The sequence below is a fragment of the Cygnus olor genome, chromosome 1 (assembly GCF_009769625.2).
Source record: "Cygnus olor isolate bCygOlo1 chromosome 1, bCygOlo1.pri.v2, whole genome shotgun sequence".
NCBI lineage: Eukaryota > Metazoa > Chordata > Aves > Anseriformes > Anatidae > Cygnus > Cygnus olor.
The window spans coordinates 187531441-187548319 of NC_049169.1; the positions used below are offsets into that span (position 1 = coordinate 187531441).

At 55.5% G+C, this 16879-nt stretch overlaps 1 protein-coding gene across 1 annotated transcript; it reads left to right on the forward strand.

Annotated features, from left to right (window-relative positions):
• Positions 1–5260: 5260 nt before the first annotated feature.
• Positions 5261–9811, forward strand: CDX2 (caudal type homeobox 2). The gene is made up of 3 exons (XM_040543914.1): positions 5261–5972; positions 8201–8349; positions 9103–9811. The coding sequence occupies exons 1-3, from the start codon at positions 5483–5485 to the stop codon at positions 9265–9267; spliced, it is 804 nt and encodes a 267-aa protein (XP_040399848.1). The 5' UTR covers positions 5261–5482; the 3' UTR covers positions 9268–9811.
• Positions 9812–16879: the final 7068 nt, after the last annotated feature.

A 16879-nucleotide genomic window follows, 5' to 3' on the forward strand; every position in this document is an offset into this window, starting at 1 on the left:
GTGACTCCACCACCTCCCTGGGCAACCCGTCCCAATGCCCGACTGCTCTTTCTGAGAAGAAATGTCTCCTCATTTCCAACCTGAACCTCCCCTGGCACAACTTGAGGCCATTCCCTCTAGTCCTATCACTAGCTACCTGTGAGAAGAGGCCAACCCCCAGCTCCCCACAGCTTCCTTTCAGGTAGCTGTATAGAGCAATAAGGTCTCTCCTGAGCCTCCTGTTCTCCAGACTAAACTTCTGAAGAAAGCCTGGAAGTCGCATCTAATCACAACCCGGTGGTATCACCAGTGCTGTGACAGCCCTGTCCTGAGATCCCAAGAAAAAGGAGATGCCCATGTCTGGCTTCCACCCAGCTCCCCTTGGAGAATTGAGGACCTGCAGGAGGCAAGCAAGGACAGGGAGACAGGGGACTCCTTTGGGGTCTCTGCACCACGGGAAGCAGCTCGGGGTGGTCCCGATGCGTGGAGGTCGTGGTGCTAACCCCACACAAAGCCAAACTTCGGTTCTAAATGCCACCTGGGCTGCCACCTGTGGCTGTCACCCTGTCACCCTCCCAAACCACCCCACTGAGGGCAAACCGGGCCCAGCGTGCTCAGCCCCGAGGTGAGCGGCCGGAGGAGGGCAGTGTGAGGCAAGGCTGGGAGCAGGGCCCTGCCCCTCGCCCCTGGGGCTTTTCCAGTCCAGGAGCAGGGGGTGACACCGGGCTGGCACTGGGAGGTGACAGCTGGGAGCAACCAGGAGGAGGTGGAGGGCAGTCAGACAGCAGCTCCTCCTCGGAGCCAATAGCACAGGGGTTTTTGTTTGGTTTGGAGGGCCCGGGTTTGTCCCTGGAAGATGAATGGCCTCCTCCCTTCTTTACAGCTCCAGAGCTGTTTTCAGGAACAGGCGGCGGGGAGGAGGCAGGAAAACCTGTAGCCCCCAGGAGGAAATTTGGGAAGCGGCGTGGCCATAAGTGAGCTGGGCACCTGCGTCCCCACACTCCCCACAGTGCCCAGCACGAAATATTACCCACAAAAGCCCAGGGGCCTGCAAGGAGGCGTGCAGTTAACGCCTTCGAAACCTTCGACCCCGCAAACAACAAACCGTCCGCGCAGGCCGGAGTTGCGCCGTGCTTTTGCTGACTGAACAGGTTTGTTGGATTGGGCTCGAAGAGAAACACGGGGCCGAGGGAGCTATGGGGCAGCCACTGCGGAGCTTCTGGCCATACAGGGCCTTGGGTAGGGAGAATAAATGGATAGGACGTGTGGGGAGACACGGCCACATGCATCACCTCCCTGCCAGGGTTATGTTTCAAAGGCAGGAGAAATAGGAAATAGACTCATGCGATCATTAGGGTTGGAAAAGCCCCCCAAGATCATCTGGTCCAACCATCCCCCTACCACCAACGTCACCCACTAAACCATGTCCCTAAGCACCACGTCCAACCTTTCCTTGAACACCCCCACGAGTTAGGAGGACAGCAAGGACCTCAGGCTTCCTATTACCCCAAGATGAAGGGGGGGACAGCCCAGAGGCTTGCAGCTGCAGTGTGATGGTGTCCTTGGGGAGGGACTCAGCACCAACATCTGTGGCCACATCCTGCACGGTGCGAGGCCGAAGGCTGCGGCTGAGGGACACCACACAGCCCAAGGGGCATGGGGGGAGACTGCAGGCCCCGTGAGGGGCTGGGAGGGTGTGGGGGTGCCCCCCGGGGTTATGGGGCTGCCAGCAATAGCTGCTTGGCCTCAGTCTCCTGCCCGTTGAGTACACTCTGTGGGCTGAGTCCTGGCCACTGTGACTGGATCAGGCCCCGGGGTGACATCCCCGTGGGGAGCCTGGGGACAACCACAAACACCCTGTGGCTGACCAAATCCTCCGGTGTTTAATTTGACTTTTTTCCCCCATTTTCTCCCCACACTTCCTTTAGGCTCCCATTTCCCGGAGGGGAGCCAGGGCCATCCAAGCTGAGCCCCGACGGCACCTGTCCGAGGGGGCAGCGGGGGGTCCCGGCTGGTGCTGCAGCTTGGTACGCTGTGCTGTGCCATGCCTTGCTGTGCCGTGCCCAGCTGTGCCGAGCCGTGTCATGCCATGCCTTGCTGAGCCATGCCGAGCCGTGCCATGCCTTCCCCCCAGTCCACCGGCTCCGCTCCCTTCCCAGCAACGAGGATCCCGCTGGGGAGCAAGCGCTCAGCATCCAACCCTCTCCAAAAGGCATGTGCTTAAACAAGCCGGGTATCAACCCCACGATAAAAGTATTGGGTTATTCTGCAACGTAATCTACATCAAAGCCTCGGGGGCTGCCGGCTTGAAAAGATCCAAGATGTTTTCTGAGTCCTTATCATGTCTGTGCTTAGGGGGAGCCATAAATTCCACAGGGCGGACGAACTAACACACGATTCCTCCTTCCCTTCGCTCTCCTTGGCCACCAAAGGGCTTTTTTTTTCTCTTTTTTTCTTTTTTTTTTTTTTTTTGCCTTGCAAACAAAGCTCCCGGTTCCGCGCCGTTAACACGGGGGGGCACGGGAGGGGGATGATCTCCCCACCCCACCCCAAGCTTCTCCTAAGTGATGGAAAAATACTAGTTTTTCAAACAAAAATGCATATTACGACCCAAAAAGGTGCACCCGCAACCCTGCAAGGCCCTTCCCGGGGCTTAAGGGGGGCGGCCCGGGGCGGGGGGTGCCTGGCACTGGGCACCGGCTGCTGCCCCCCCGAGACCGGCAGCGGGCACCGGGCGCGCCGCCGGCGGCTCCCTCGGACCCGGCTCCCCCGGGGGCAGGCAGATCCGCTGGGAAATGCTGATTTTCGGCTCCAGATGGAAGGTTTGGGGCTCAAGGAGGAAAGCGGGGAGCCCGCAGCGACGGCTCCGGAGCCCCGGAGCCCGATGGGGAGAGCGGGGAGCCTGGCACAGCAGCGTCTGGCCGGGCCAAAGTCCTGGGAGAAAGAGCCCCTCGGGGAAAAAAAAAAAAAAAAAAGTAAAGAAAATAAAAGAAAAAGAAACGAAATAAAGTAAAACGAAAAGAAAAGAAATGAAAAGAAATAAAGTAAAATGAAAAGAAATAAAGTGAAGTGAAACGAAACGAAACGAAACGAAACGAAATGAAACGAAATAAAATAAAATAAAATAAAATAAAATAAAATAAAATAAAATAAAATAAAATAAAATAAAATAAAATAAAGAAACAAACCAAAACACAATAGCACCAGGTGATATTTCTCTCCAACCGGCCGCTCCGACTGGGCAATTGTCGGTTTTAGAGGTATCGGGTCGCTTTTCCCCGCTCGGGATCTAGGGAAATAAGAACATAACAATAATAATAATAATAATAATAATAATAATAATAATAATAATAATAATAATAATAATAATAATAATATAGAAGGAAACAAGGGGGGAGAGACCAGGGCCTCTCCTGCGCTCCTGTGTCCGGGGATGGAGCTGCCTGAGCCCCCCAACGGGACCCGCTCCGCTCCGGGCGCTTTGGCCGGAGCAGGAAAAGTCCCAAAAAGGTGGCAGAGAAGGAGGGGGAGGCAGCCAGGGCCGGCTCGGGAACCCCCACCCCGGCAAAGCCTTGTCGCCTTTGTGTCCCCAAATCCGCGGGGACAGAAGAGGGAAAACCCGCGTGGGAGCTGCAGCTGGAGGCGGTGACCCTCTCCCCAATTTTTTTGGGGGGAGACAAAAATCCTGCCCAAGCCGAAACGAAGGGGGACAGGGGAAGGGGAGTGCCGCCGGCCCCGGAGACGGTGCGGGCAGGGGACACGGGAAAAGCCAAGGAGGGGAGGATCGGGGAGGGGGCACCCTGAGCTGTCCGTGCCCGGCTGGTTTAGGGTTTTTCTGGGGTTTGGTGCGTTTTAATACTTTATGTTCGGATTTTTGTCGTTTGGATGGTTCCTTCCTCCCTTTTTGTGGCATCATCAACTTGGCATGGGGGCTGCGAGCCCCGCTCCCCCTCCCAGTTAACCCAGCAGCACCCAGGTGCGATGCTGGAAACGGGAGGGAAACCACCTCGGGGGAAGGCTGCGGGAGAGCGTTGCGCTCTTGTTATTGTAGGGTCGCGATTGTGGGCTCGCAACCACGGCCGTGAGCTTGAGGCAACCTCGTTTTCCGCACGGTACCCGTGCGGACAGGGACACCCGGGTATCGACCACCGGAGACCCCCGGGAGCCCGGGGAGAGCCGTCGGGGAAAGCCGGTGCGACGTGCTGGGAAAGCGGAGGGGGGCTTTTCTCGGCGGGTGAAAGGTTCCCTCGCTGTGTCATGGGAAAAGATGCAAATATGCAAACGTTTTCTGGCATTGTCCCGGCTCAGGGTGAAAAGTTAAAGCATAAAAGCGGCGGGGGGAGCTGCGAAAAGGGGGGGTTGGGGGCGCGCCTCTTCAAAGTGGGGGTTGGCTGGCTCGGGGAAGCCGGCTGCCGCTCGCCCGCTCTCCGGGGCGGGTTCCCAAGGCGTCGGGGTGGGAAATAAAAAAGTACGAGTGTGCCAGGAGGGGAGGTCGCCTTTTTCCCCGAGGGCATCGCCCCTCCCGGCTTTCCCGATGGAGATGAGAGCGGGCAAAGCTCTTCCTTCGGTACCCCCGTGGGCGCCCCGCAGCCCGGCTTTGGGGAGCTCTTTTTGGGGCGGGAGGCGCTGCTCGAGTACAGGGCACGGGGCCCACGTCGAGGCCGTCGGGGGCGAGGGGGAAAAGGAGCCCCCAGGGGCATCGGGGCCCCGACAGCGCCGGGTTTGGAGGCTGCGGGGACAAACGCGTGGGGGACAGAGGCTGTGCCCTCCGAGGGGGGGGTCTCCTCTTACCTCGCCTCCATCGCCCGTGACCGAGTGGGCAGCGCCCTAGAAAGAGCAGCAGGCCGCGGCGGCGGGGGGGTTTTGTGGCTTAAAAGAACCACGAGAAAGAAGAAAAAAAAAAAAATCGCTTGGTGGATTTTTAATGAAAACTCCCTCCTCCTCCGCCCCTTCCTTGCCCCCCAGCCCCAAGAAGAGCTGGTTAAAGCGCTGCCCGCAGATCGGCCGCGATACACGGTTCCCATATTCCCACCCTCGCCCTTAGATCTCCCTCTCTGTCTTTTGCAAGTCTCTTGATTTCATCCTTTGAACCTGTGATTGGAGGTTAAAGTGCACCAGGTTGCAATGGAAGGAGGAAGCTCTTAAACAATAAAGGCTTGAATATTTAGCTGTGATCAGGTCGCTGCCCTCTCCTTATCTTTTTAAATGCAAATCGTCTTTTAGGGGTAGTAGCTATATACCCAGCGCCTCTCCACGTCACCTGCCTTTGGTGTGTCTGGGCCATTACTAATAGGGCCTTGTAAACAATCGTTAATCATGTAAGTGCTGCCGGCCATCGGCTTCGGACCGGCCCCGGCAGCGAGCAGCGCTCGGCGCCGAGGCAGAGCGGGGCCGCGGCCCCTCCGCCTGCCCCCTCCCCGCCCCGGGGGAGCCCGGCCCCGGGCCCCAGCAGCTCCGAGAGCCCCAGCAGCATGCGGAGAGCCGCCGCCGGGGTCCCGCCAGCATGTACGTGAGCTACCTCCTGGACAAGGACGGGCCCATGTACCCCGGCCCCGTGCGCCACTCGGGGGGGCTCAACCTGGCGGCGCAGAACTTCGTGGGCGCCCCCCAGTACGCGGACTACGGGGGCTACCATGTGAACCTCGACAGCTCCCAGTCCCCCGGCACGGCCTGGCCGGCTCCCTACGCCGCTCCTCTCCGCGACGACTGGGGAGCCTACGGGCAAGGGGCGCCGCCGGCCGCCGGAACCGTCCACGGCCTCAACGGGGGCTCCCCGGCCGCAGCCATGGCCTACAGCCCCGCCGAATACCACCACCACCACCCGCACGCCCACCACCACGCCGGCCCCTCGCCCCACTGCTCCGCCGGGGTCATGCAGCCCCTCAACGCCGCCGCCGCCGGGGCCGCCCCGGAGCCGCTGTCCCCCGGGGGGCAGCGCCGAGGGCTCTGCGAGTGGATGAGGAAACCGGCGCAGCCCCCCCTCAGCAGCCAGGGTAAGCGGGGAGCCGGCGGGGAACCGCGGAAAGGGGCGCCCCGTCGGGGGACGGGGGGGGCTCCGCGCCCGTCGGGGGGCCCGGGGAGGGGGACCTCGGCACAAACCCGCTCGGGAGCTGCTCCTCGGCGGCGTTTTCTTGCTGGCCGCCGGGGGGAAAAAGCGCTGCTGACGGCCGCCCCGCGCTCCCCGGTACGCGGCCTGCGGCGGAGGGCAGCGGCAGAGCCCCGAGGGCTCCCCGTGCGCCCCGTCGGGGGGTCGCGGAGCTCCGGGAGCGAGCCCGGGCGGCATCCCGAGGGCAACGCTCCGCTCTTCCTCCCTCCTCCGCTCCGCTCGTCCACTTATAGCCACTTAAAAGATTTTTATAACCAATTACAGGCGTATAAATCATCGGCCGGTGTCGCTCCGCATTTGTTTCTGACTCACTGGCCGCCTAACCCTTTAGGAACCCTTAGCGCGGCCGGGCCACCCCTGCGGGGATTTCGGGTGCCCTCGGTCCCCGAAATGGGGCCGGGAGGTGCGAGGGCGTCCCCCTCTCCCCTTGTGTCCCCCCCTCCGCGTTCCCCCGGCGGCCGAGGCTGCCTGGGGGAGGCCGGGGGAGGCCGCTCCCGGCGCCGCTCTCCCTTGTGATGTTAATCCCCCCGCAGCCCGGCCGGGTCCCCTCGTTTATATATTCCTCCCCCCCCCCTTTACATCTGCCACGGGGAGATGCATGCCTCCCGCTTTGATGTACACCTTCCGCTGCCATTGTCTCTCTTTTTATTTATATTTATAAATATACGGCCGAAAAGCACCCAACAAAAAGGGACTTTGGGCATCCCTCTCCCAGCTCCGGGGGGTTCCCCGACGGCCCGGGGAGGGGGGTCCCCGGCACAGAGGCTCTGGGGAATCCCGGTGCCCTCGCCGCTGGCTCCGGGTGGCGGTGGCGGTGTTGGAGGAGCTCCCACGGGGCCCGTGGCGCTTCCCGGAGCAGCCCGTGGTGTTCCCACAGGTCGGGGCTGCGCGGTGGTGGCCGGTCCCCTGGCTCCATTCAAATTCTGCCTTTGGAGCCAGTGTTTATGTTAATGCGCGAGGCTGGGGGGGGGGGGGGATGAAAGCGCCTGCCGCCATTTGTTCAGTAGTGGTAATTCAAACAGAATGTGGCTGTCATTAAGGCTTTGAGAAGGGTTTTTTTTTTTTTTTTTTTTGTCTTTGTCTTTGATAAGATCTCCTTGTCCCGCATTGTTTGGGATTGTGTTCCCTATTCACTGGCTCTGGGGAGTTTTCTCTGATCAGGCTTGTATCTTTACAGGGTGCTTTTGTTGTGGTTTGCAGAGAGTTTACCTGAACAAAGTCAGCCTGCCAGCCATTAAGCACCTAGGGGGCAGAAACTCCCCGCGCCTCAGATCTCTGGGGAAGGAGAAGGGCCGGGGCTCCAACCAGCTCAACCAGAAACGAGCCCAAGAAAGGAGGTCACTCCATGCAGCCATGCATATACTCGCCGGCCACTCGCCGAAATTCGCCTTCGGATTGGGTTTTGTTCATTTTGGGGGGCTGCAACCGCACGGGGCCCTCCCGGGGGCACCGCGGAGTCCCCTCCGGCCCTGCCCGACGCCGGCGGCGGGGCGAGGGGCGGCGGAGCTGGGCAGGAGCCCGGGGGCTGCTCCGAGCCGCCGGGCCCTCAGCCGGGCTTTCCTTTCTTTTCCCCTTTTCCCCCCTTTTCCCTTTTTTTTCCTCTTTTTCCCTCCTTTTTCCATTTTCCTTTTTTTTTTTTCCTTTTTTTCCCCATTTTTCCGTTTTTTTCCCCCCTTTTTCCCTTTTTTTTCCCCCCTCTTTTTCCTTTTTTCCCCTTTTCTTTTCCCTCTCCTCCTAAGTCCGTCCCCGACGGGGAAGGCAAAGGAAAACCAAAGGTAGCCAAAAGAGCACAATAAAGTTGTCCCCAGCAAAACGACCGGGAGCGCACCGAAGCGCAGGGGGGGTGGCGGAGGGCCCGCGCCCATGTCGCTGTCGCAATTGACATTCCCGCAGCTTTTGCAACACGTGCCCAAGGTCTGAGGGACGGTTTAACTGCTGCTCTCCCCTCTGTTTGCTGTTCTCAGGGGAGCCCGGTGCAGGGAGAGGCGGGCAGGAAGCCGGGCTGGCCTCATCCTGCTCGCCCTGCGCCCTCCGGGAGCCACCCTGCGGCGGCTGCCGCGCAGCTCCGCGCTGCTTTTGCTTTTGCTTTCCCAACCCGGGCTTTGTTCCCCGCAGTTAAAACCAGAACGAAAGACAAGTACCGCGTCGTCTACACCGACCACCAGCGGCTGGAGCTGGAGAAGGAGTTCCACTACAGCCGCTACATCACCATCCGGAGGAAAGCGGAGCTGGCCTCCAGCCTGGGGCTGTCCGAGAGGCAGGTGTGTGCCTCCAGAATGTGGGGGTCGGGACGTGTGGGGCAGGGATGCGTGGGTCGGGATTTGTGGGGTTGGGATGCGCAGGGACGGAATGCACGGGGCAGGGATGTGCGGGGCAGGGAGGGGTAGGGTCGGGAGGTGTAGGGTTGGGAGGTGTAGGGTAGGGTCGGGATGCGTAGAGTTGAGATGTGTAGGGTCTAGATGTATAGGGTTGGGATGTGTAGGGTTGGGATGCACAAGGACGGGATGCACAGGGACGGGATGTGTGGGTCGGGATTTGTGGGGTTTGGATGCGCAGGGATGGAATGCACGGCGGAGAGATGTGTAGGGTCAGGATGTGTAGGGTCGGGAGGTGTAGGGTAGGGTCGGGATGTGTAGAGTTGAGATGTGTAGAGTTGAGATGTGTAGGGTTGGGATGTGTAGGGTTGGGATGCACAGGGACGGGATGTGTAGGGTTGAGATCTATCGGGTTGGGATGTGTAGGGTTGGGATGTGTTGAGTTTAATGTACAGGTTTGTGATGCGCACATCGGGATGCAGGGATGCCCGGGACAGGGATGCTCAGTGCAGGGATGCTTGGAGCAAGGATGCGCGCAACCAGGGATGCGTGGAACCAGGGATGCGCATACCAGGATGAGCAGGGAGGCTCCCGGCGTCTGTCCCATTACGGATCCCCGGGGGGGGGGGGGGGGGGGGAGACGGGGACGGGACAGCCGCAGGCAACACCCCCCTGACTGCCCTCTCTCCCCCCGGCAGGTGAAAAATCTGGTTCCAGAACCGGCGGGCGAAGGAGAGGAAGATCAACAAGAAGAAGCTGCAGCAGGCGCAGCCCGGCGGTGCGGAGCCGCTCAGCCCCGGCGCCCCTCTGCAGGGTCCCACGGGGGGGGCGGCAGCCGCCGGGCTGGGTCCCGCCGCCCCCCAGTGACAGCAGCCGGGGGGGGGCCGCAGCTCAGGGACTGCTGGAGGGCACGGCCGCAGCGGGGCCGGCCGAGCCGTGCCGGGGCCGGGGGGGTCTCGGTGGCACGGTGGGAGCGGCCCCCCCCCGCCTATGCACTACACCGCCCCGCGGGGCCGGCCTTGTGTACAGAGTGTACAGTGTGCGTGTCTCGTCGTCCGGGGGAATCGTGGCGGTGGCTTTATTATTATTAATATTATTACGGTTTTCGGTTTTCTTTTTTTATTGTTTTTACCCTGGAGTTTTATAGATAAAAGGGGGGCGCGGGCACTGCCTGCCTGCCCCCCGTGAATCTCAGGGATCTGCAAGGTTTTCGAAATGTTGTCGGGCTAACAATGAATTTTAACAGGAAGAAAAAAAATTAAAGCACATTTTTTTATTTTATATTTTATCATTTTATTTTTTCTCATGACCATAAATATGCAAAACGTTCATCCTGCCCTAAGGGTCAGAGCAGACAAGATAAGGCACTGTTTAAACGTTCAGGAGTGAATTGCTTAATGTTAGACACTTGTAAAAGAGCCCATAAATCCCGTGCTGATAGTCATCCAGCCAGATTTATTAGCCGCAGTGCAGAGAAATTGGAAGAGTGAAGTCTCTGCAAATCATGTCCAGTCGTGCTGGAGGGGGAATCCTTGTCTGTGCGTGCGGAGCTAACGCAAAGTGCCTGGTGCCATTTTGCAATGCTTGCAGTGTCCTTTAATTTAAATTATGTCTCTTTTCTCGCCCCCTCATGCTTCTTTGGCTCACTTGGAGTTTTTTTCTTCCAGTTAGTTTTCAAAACTGTCCTTGGATTACCAGCTTTGCCTTCATCGCAGCCTCACTGAGAGCAGAAACCCGCAGAGGAGCCGTGTGGCCCAACACAGCTCGCCTCCCATGGGCTGTGCCCGTTCACCATTTCTTCTTAAACGATGGGGACCAGGATAGAAATGCCAAAGGCTCACCCAGTCTGAGACGAAAGGAGAAAGGTCTGGTTGATTTGGCCAAATCACCCAGTGCCCCGGGCTGGCTGTGGGACCCACTCATGTGGGGCTGCGCCCTGGTGGGAATGGGAGCACCGCCCAGCCCCAGGCACATTTTGGGGTGATTTCTGCAGGTTGCTGACTTCTCCAGCACATGGCCCTGTGTCTCCCTATTTTTCTCACCAACTCCATTCCAAATACCCCATTTGCCTTCCTCGGGGCATTTTGTTTTTCCTCTTCTCACCTTGCTGACAGCCGAAGCCGCGTGCCAGCGGGATCTGCAGGATGGCATGGGCAGGATCGGTTTGCCGCATGGACCAGGTATCTCTTCTCTGTGCCTGAGGGAGGATGGGGAAATGCTGGGAGCTGAGTTTTTCTGCAGCTTTTGGGGCTGGACACAGGCTGGCAGCAGCCATGAGGACCTGAACCCGGTCTCCCATGCATGGGGGAAGACCAAGGCAGGGAGCAGCACCCCCAGTGCAGGGAGTGGTTGTGCCGGGGAGCGTGGCCAAGTCCACAGGGCTTTGCGGGCACCATCCCCTGCTCCTTCCTCCCAGGGGAGCTCAGGGGCTCCAGGTGGGGTGCTGTCCCCCTTCGAGGATGCCCTCTGGTGCCCGGGGCCGCCCCCGCAGCATCGATCCCAGGCCCGGCTGCTGCCTGAGCCGGTGCGGGTTGCTGCGATACGCCTGTCAATAAACCCTGTTTGGATTGTGGAGGCGGAGCGCGAAGGTTTGTTTGTTTAGTGGTTAGAGGTTCAAAAGTCGCATTGTCCCACTGCAGAACGAGTACAAGTTTTTCTCTCCTAAGGAAAAGCTGGCTGCGGCGGGCAGGAGGGAGGGAGGGAGAGATATCGGTGGGCCCTTTTATTTGCTTCCAGGAATAATTAATGGCAGCGCAAAAAAAAAAAAAAAAAAAAAAAAAAAAGAAAAAAGAAAAAAAAAAAAGATGACCACGGAGTTATGAAGAACCATCAATAAGTGAATTAATCACAAAGGATCTTTGGGTGTATAGGTGTTGCTTGGCAGGGTTTGGCTGGCACTTCCCCATGCTCCTGGAGCTGGGGTGGCATGGGGCTGGCAGAGCCCTGGGATCACCACCACGAGGGGGGCACGGGACTGCCCAGACAGATCTGAGACACCAGGACAGATTCTGTTCCCTCCAGCACCACGTTCCTGCTTGTCTTCAATGCTGAAAGTGTCAGGATTCTTCAGCTTTTATCTATAGGACTTTTGGTGAACATCTCGTAAAGTGCACGAAGTTCTTATGTCTCCAAATTGTTCACACCGAAACAAGCCTGGTGTGTTTTAAAGCAATCCCATTACTGATCTCTTTCCCCTTTGCTAGTGAACGTTTGCTTTTGAGCTCCCCTCAAGTTCTTGCTGGCGCAATGCAGAACTCAAATTTCTTGCTAGTAAAGAGGAACCAACCGAGCAAATTATATCCACACACCAACTTCAAACATTTGCCCCCTCCCATCCCCAAACAAATAACCACCAGCCTTTACCGCCTTCCTTTATATTGCCCTATGCACCATAAAGGGATGTAAAAAAGGCACAAACTGGATAACTTCTTTTATTTGGGGTGATATTTACAGGATATGGAGCACTCCAGTGGCCGGACTATGATGCTGAATGGGATTTGGGAGTGGTAAGCTGGTTTTGGTGAAAACCCCCATGCCAACCACGTTATGTCCCTCAGCCTGCTATCTGAAGTCAGTAAGCTTTATAGAAAGGAAAAAAATAAAAATAAAAAATCTTAAAGTCAGCAGCAAGCAACGCAGCCCCAGAAACCCTGGATCCCACCACGGCCTGGAGCCGTGTGCTGAAGTTTTGAGTCGGATCCGAGCCGAAAGCAAAAGTTGAACTGGTGCCAGTGAGGTGGTGCTGGAGGCCTTCCAGGAGGCAAACAGCTCATGAAGGGTAAGGGAAGGCAGCAGAACAGGGGTCAGGCGAAGGCACGTCCCGGGGTGTAGGCAGCAGCTCAGGGACAAAATAAGGCCACCGGGGTGTGAAGGGGCATGGGGGGCAGGTGGCTCGAGGGAGCAGAGGGCAGGAGGTGCACTTGCAACCGGTGGAGGCTGCCCTTGGCCGGTAGCTGTGGGTGAAGGCTGCTGTGGAGAAGTGCCAGAAAGCTCTGGGACAGTCCCTCTTGCTGCTGCTCAGTGAACACAGGCTGTTTCTTTTAGTTAATGTCTCAGCTGCCATGATGTCCCCCATTTCTTCTCAGCTTTTGGCTCTTTTGGGAGATGAAGCTGACCTTCCCTTGAAGGAAGGGGACAGGCACTCCCTTGCAAAGCACAGAAAAAATTTGAGCTATTCACTAAAATAAACAGTTTGTTGGCCAGGAGACTGATTCAGAGACCAGGAATCCCTTTCCAGAGCTGTATTTCTAAATTAAATTGCATCCATTGGGGATGATGCCCTGTGCATCCCCATGCAGGTGCTTAAAAGCATCACCATATGGGCAAAGAGAGGATGAAAACTCACAGAAGATTCTCATTTCATGCCCACGCTGGAGTGTAAGTACAGATCTGTGGCAGACATCAGGCCCCAGCCCAATTAAACATTGGCAAGATCCCTTCTTCCCTCAGAGGGTGGTGAGGCCCTGGCACAGGCTGCCCGGCGAAGCTGTGGATGCCCCATCCCTGGAGGTGTTCAAGGCCAGGCTGGATGGGGCTTTGGGCAACCTGTCTGGTGGGAGGTGTCCCTGCCCATGGCAGGGGGCTGGAACTGGGTGGGCTTTAATATCCCTTCCAAACCCAAATCATTCTGTGATCCTATGAAGGTGGCAAGCAATAGTTTTCCTCCTGTTCCTATCTTCCTCTGGGTCAAAACATAATATCTAATCTGTTGGCCAGAGCAGAGGCTTTGATTCACTTCCCTCCAGTTAACAAAAGTGCATCACTGGCTTTGTTAAAGTCTTAAAGGACTGCTTCTAATTTCTTTCTTTGCTTATTTCAAGTCGTACTGCGAGTAGCTCATGCCCCATGTAACATCTCAACTCATGCCTGCTTCCCAGTGCTCCTGCACCCAGATATAACAGGCAGGGTTGGAAGGAAGCTCTTCCTATGGTGCTATTCAGAGAGAGGCAGAGCAAGCCAAAACAAAAAAAAAAACCCTGCAAGAGCAAATCTTGCTGCAGAGGAATAAAAGCCGAGCACGCGACCCGTCCTGCTCCAGGCATTCTTGTCCCCTTAGTCATCCAGGTATTTTTGGCAGCTGTCGCAAGCTTGTGTATTTGGCTTTGAGTCAGATCCTGTTCCCCTGACACGTCTTGTTGGCTTCCAAGGCAGTCCCAGCCCGTCCCTCAGATACCTTTGACAGGACCAAAGAACTTTGTGAGAGAAAAGCTGCCTTATCTCTGGCATTCTTCGGGAGGATGCTCCTGCCGCAGGACCTCCCTTCCTCCTCAGGTGATCAAGGCAAGCTTTCAGCCCTGAAAAAATTATTTTCCCTCGTGGTCTAACCTTTCCCTGACGTGGGTTGACCATCCAAATGGAAAAAATCTCTCTGGGCCAGAAGATTGCCTGCTTCCCTGCCTCTCTGAGTGAGAGCAGAAAGGCCACTGGTGGCTTTCCACAAGGGCTGCTTCTCAACGAAGCCTCAAAAAAGGTCCTGCTGCAAAACTCAAACTTGTGAGCTAGGGCTGGCGATTCAGCTGTCTCCACCATGGGGCTCAGGATTTGCAAGGTTGAATGTCCTGCATTCATGAATCTCAAGTGGAAGATGGGCAGGAGGTGGACACCAGAATGCTCCGTGGGCCTCTGAAGGGATCTGCGTTCCCGTATCAAGCAGGAATCAAGAGGGCAGAGCAAAACCCTATTTTTTTTTTCCTTTTCCACCAGTTTGAAAATGAGACAGTCCCTGTCACAGAGGGTGTCAGAAGTGTATGAACAGTGGTATTGTATGAGCTCTTAACTATTGAGCTTTCTCCAAAGGTAACTCAACTTTCAGTTATGTTTTAAGGAATTCCAGCCCTCACCTAATCAGGGGAAATCTGTACAGCTTAATGGAATATGAGACAGAACTTGCAGTAGGTTCTTGGTGAACATCACATCCTATCAGATATGACAAGGAATTTGATTCTAGTTTAAAATTAAAATTTGCTGTTATATAATAAACTTCAATAGTAGAGAAAACTCAATCCACTCTTCTCTGGTACAGTAAATTTGGTATAATTTTTTCTGCTGTGGAAATAATGTTAATTTTGTAGATGCTCGAATTCTCATCAATATTCTTATATGCCATCTATACGTGTACAGGTACACCACAGTTAGCTGAAAAAGGGAACTCTAAAAACATGTTGCACAACTATCCCAGGAATGCAGTGACTCAGAAGAAAAACTGATTGTTCTCTTATCAAAGTGTATTCCTTCTCCAGGACTTCAGTTTAAAAACACAACCCCTCTTCTGGTCCTAGCAACTACATAACTACAAAACCACTGTGCCGCTCCAGACCTGCTGCTTTATTCTCAGTCATCTCTTGCCAATTCCCATTGTGGCTCCAAATGTGGTTTCCATCCTCAAAAGCATGGTCTCTGCTGGTAAAATATGCCCAATGTTATCTCCTTGCTGGTGGACAATCCTCACCAAGGTGTACATTGCAGCTCAGCCCCGGACAAAGCAGGCAGCAGGGACACCCTATGAGGTGTCTGAGGGAAGCCCAGACCCTGTCTGTGATCTGCTCTGGGATCCAGAGCAAAAGGAGACCCTGCTGAGATGGACGTAAGTAAATGCAACCGCTGCAGCTTGCAGAGGCCCACGGGAAAGCACAGCAGAAGACCAGCTCTGTGCTTTTCCAGCTCTGGTCACTTTGTGCTACCCCCCTTACCCGGCCACCCAGCCTGCGTTGCCCTTGGGTCCCTTCCTCCCAGCCCGGGGAAACACAAGGACTGCCCCGAGCTGCTAGGAGCACGTCAGCACAAACCGGTGATTCACAGCCGGAGGAATCAGCAGCGTGTTTTTATCGGGTTTAAAATGTTTCTAGAAAACGTTCCTGATGTTTGATCTCGCTCGGTGTAGCCTTCCCTTTGAGAACACCACGCTTTGTGTACATAGCTTTATGAAAGACGTGAAACCCTGCTTCCTCCCAGAGCAGCACGTGCTCGGAATCCCCATGGCAGTACCCTTAAACTCAGAGGGGCCCTGCTGTGAAGGATCTGGAGCAGATCCCAGCTGATCCTGCTCCAGCAATCCGCAGCATCAGGCGCCAGGAGGAGTGCTGGGCTCACAAAGCCTAACTGGTGTGGTGGCATCTCCCCTCCAACAGGGATTTTTTGGAGGCATCCAGCTCAGATGGCAGATGTCCGCTTGATGTGCCGGAGAAGCACACAAGGCTGGGTTCCTACATCCAGCCTAATAAATTGAAAAGTACCTGGGCACTGCAACTCAATCAGCTGGACTGACAAACTGCTGCATGGTCCACAGCCAGCCTTGGCTTGGGCCAGCTATTTCTTGTCCAAGGAACTCCTGGGCAAGGTTTGAGTGTTCGTGCAAGCAAGGGGCTGTTCCCAGGAAAAGGGTTGGGTCAACCTGCTCTGGGTGATAACAGAAAAGTCCTCTGCATATGGGCCTTTTGGTGGCCCCAATGCTCAGGAGTGATTAGAGCCTTTCTCTACTCACTGGTATAGATGTACTTCTAGATTTATAAGTGTCATTGAATTCATAAGCCAGGTCAGGAAAGACCCCCCTCCTTGTTTTTTTTCCAAGAAGTCCTAAATATACTGGAGATGTGAACACACCTGGTGAATGTCCCAGGAGATCTCCTCCTTTCTGTTAGTTCCTTAGCAGGAAGGCAGGCGGTGCCATGGGTGGTCTTTAAGGTCCCTTCCAACCCAAATCATCCTGTGATTCTCTGATTTCTGCTGCTATTGCTAGGAAGCTCCCCAGAACTGACTGTGCAGGTGGCAGGCTAGATGCCTGGGAGGAGGACAGCTGCCACACCCATCCGCCAGCTCCAACTGCTGGCACACTGGCCAGAGCAACCTGAGCCTTCACCTTGCAAAAGGGAATTGCTGCCTGTACCTCACAGCCAAATCTGCTCTCATTTCAGCAGGGCTGTGCTGTGCGGCTGGGAAGGGCTCCAGGAACACGTGTTTTAGTATTGGAAAGGTCTGGGGTTACACCTGGGGTTGCATTCTCAGTCTGCAGCACAATCCAGCCATGGTCCCTATTCCCCTAGCACAGCTGCTGAGCAAAAATACCTTCTGCTCACTGACCGCAACACCCAGCCCTTTGTCTTTTGCCTGCCCCTTCACTTCTCTCTCTGCAGAGGCACACTGCCCCTCTGTAACTGCCCTGGAGGAATTCTGGGTTGAAGTCAGGGCATCTGTGAATGGAGGAAAATGAAAAGAGAAAAGGAAAAAGAAAAAAAAAAGTAAAATAAGAAAATAAGAAAAAAAAAAAATAAAAAATAAGAAAAAAAAAGGGAAAAAAAAAAAATGACAAGAAAGGAAAGAAAAACAAAAAGGGAAAAGAGAAAAAAAAAAAGGAAAAAGGAGAAAAAAAAAAAGGAAAAAGGAAAAAGAAAAAAGGAAAAAAAGGAAAATAAGAAAAAAAAGGAAAAAAAAAAGGAAAAAAAAAAAAAAAAGAGAAAAAGGAAAAAGAAACAAAAAAAAAAAA

Excerpts from the sequence above, each read along its gene's own strand:
- CDX2 (XM_040543914.1), top strand. The coding sequence starts at position 5,483 with ATGTACGTGAGCTACCTCCTGGACAAGGACGGGCCCATGTACCCCGGC. Across the intron at positions 5,973-8,200 it reads GCCCCCCCTCAGCAGCCAGG|TTAAAACCAGAACGAAAGAC; the intron begins GTAAGCGGGGAG and ends TGTTCCCCGCAG. Across the intron at positions 8,350-9,102 it reads GGCTGTCCGAGAGGCAGGTG|AAAATCTGGTTCCAGAACCG; the intron begins TGTGCCTCCAGA and ends CCCGGCAGGTGA.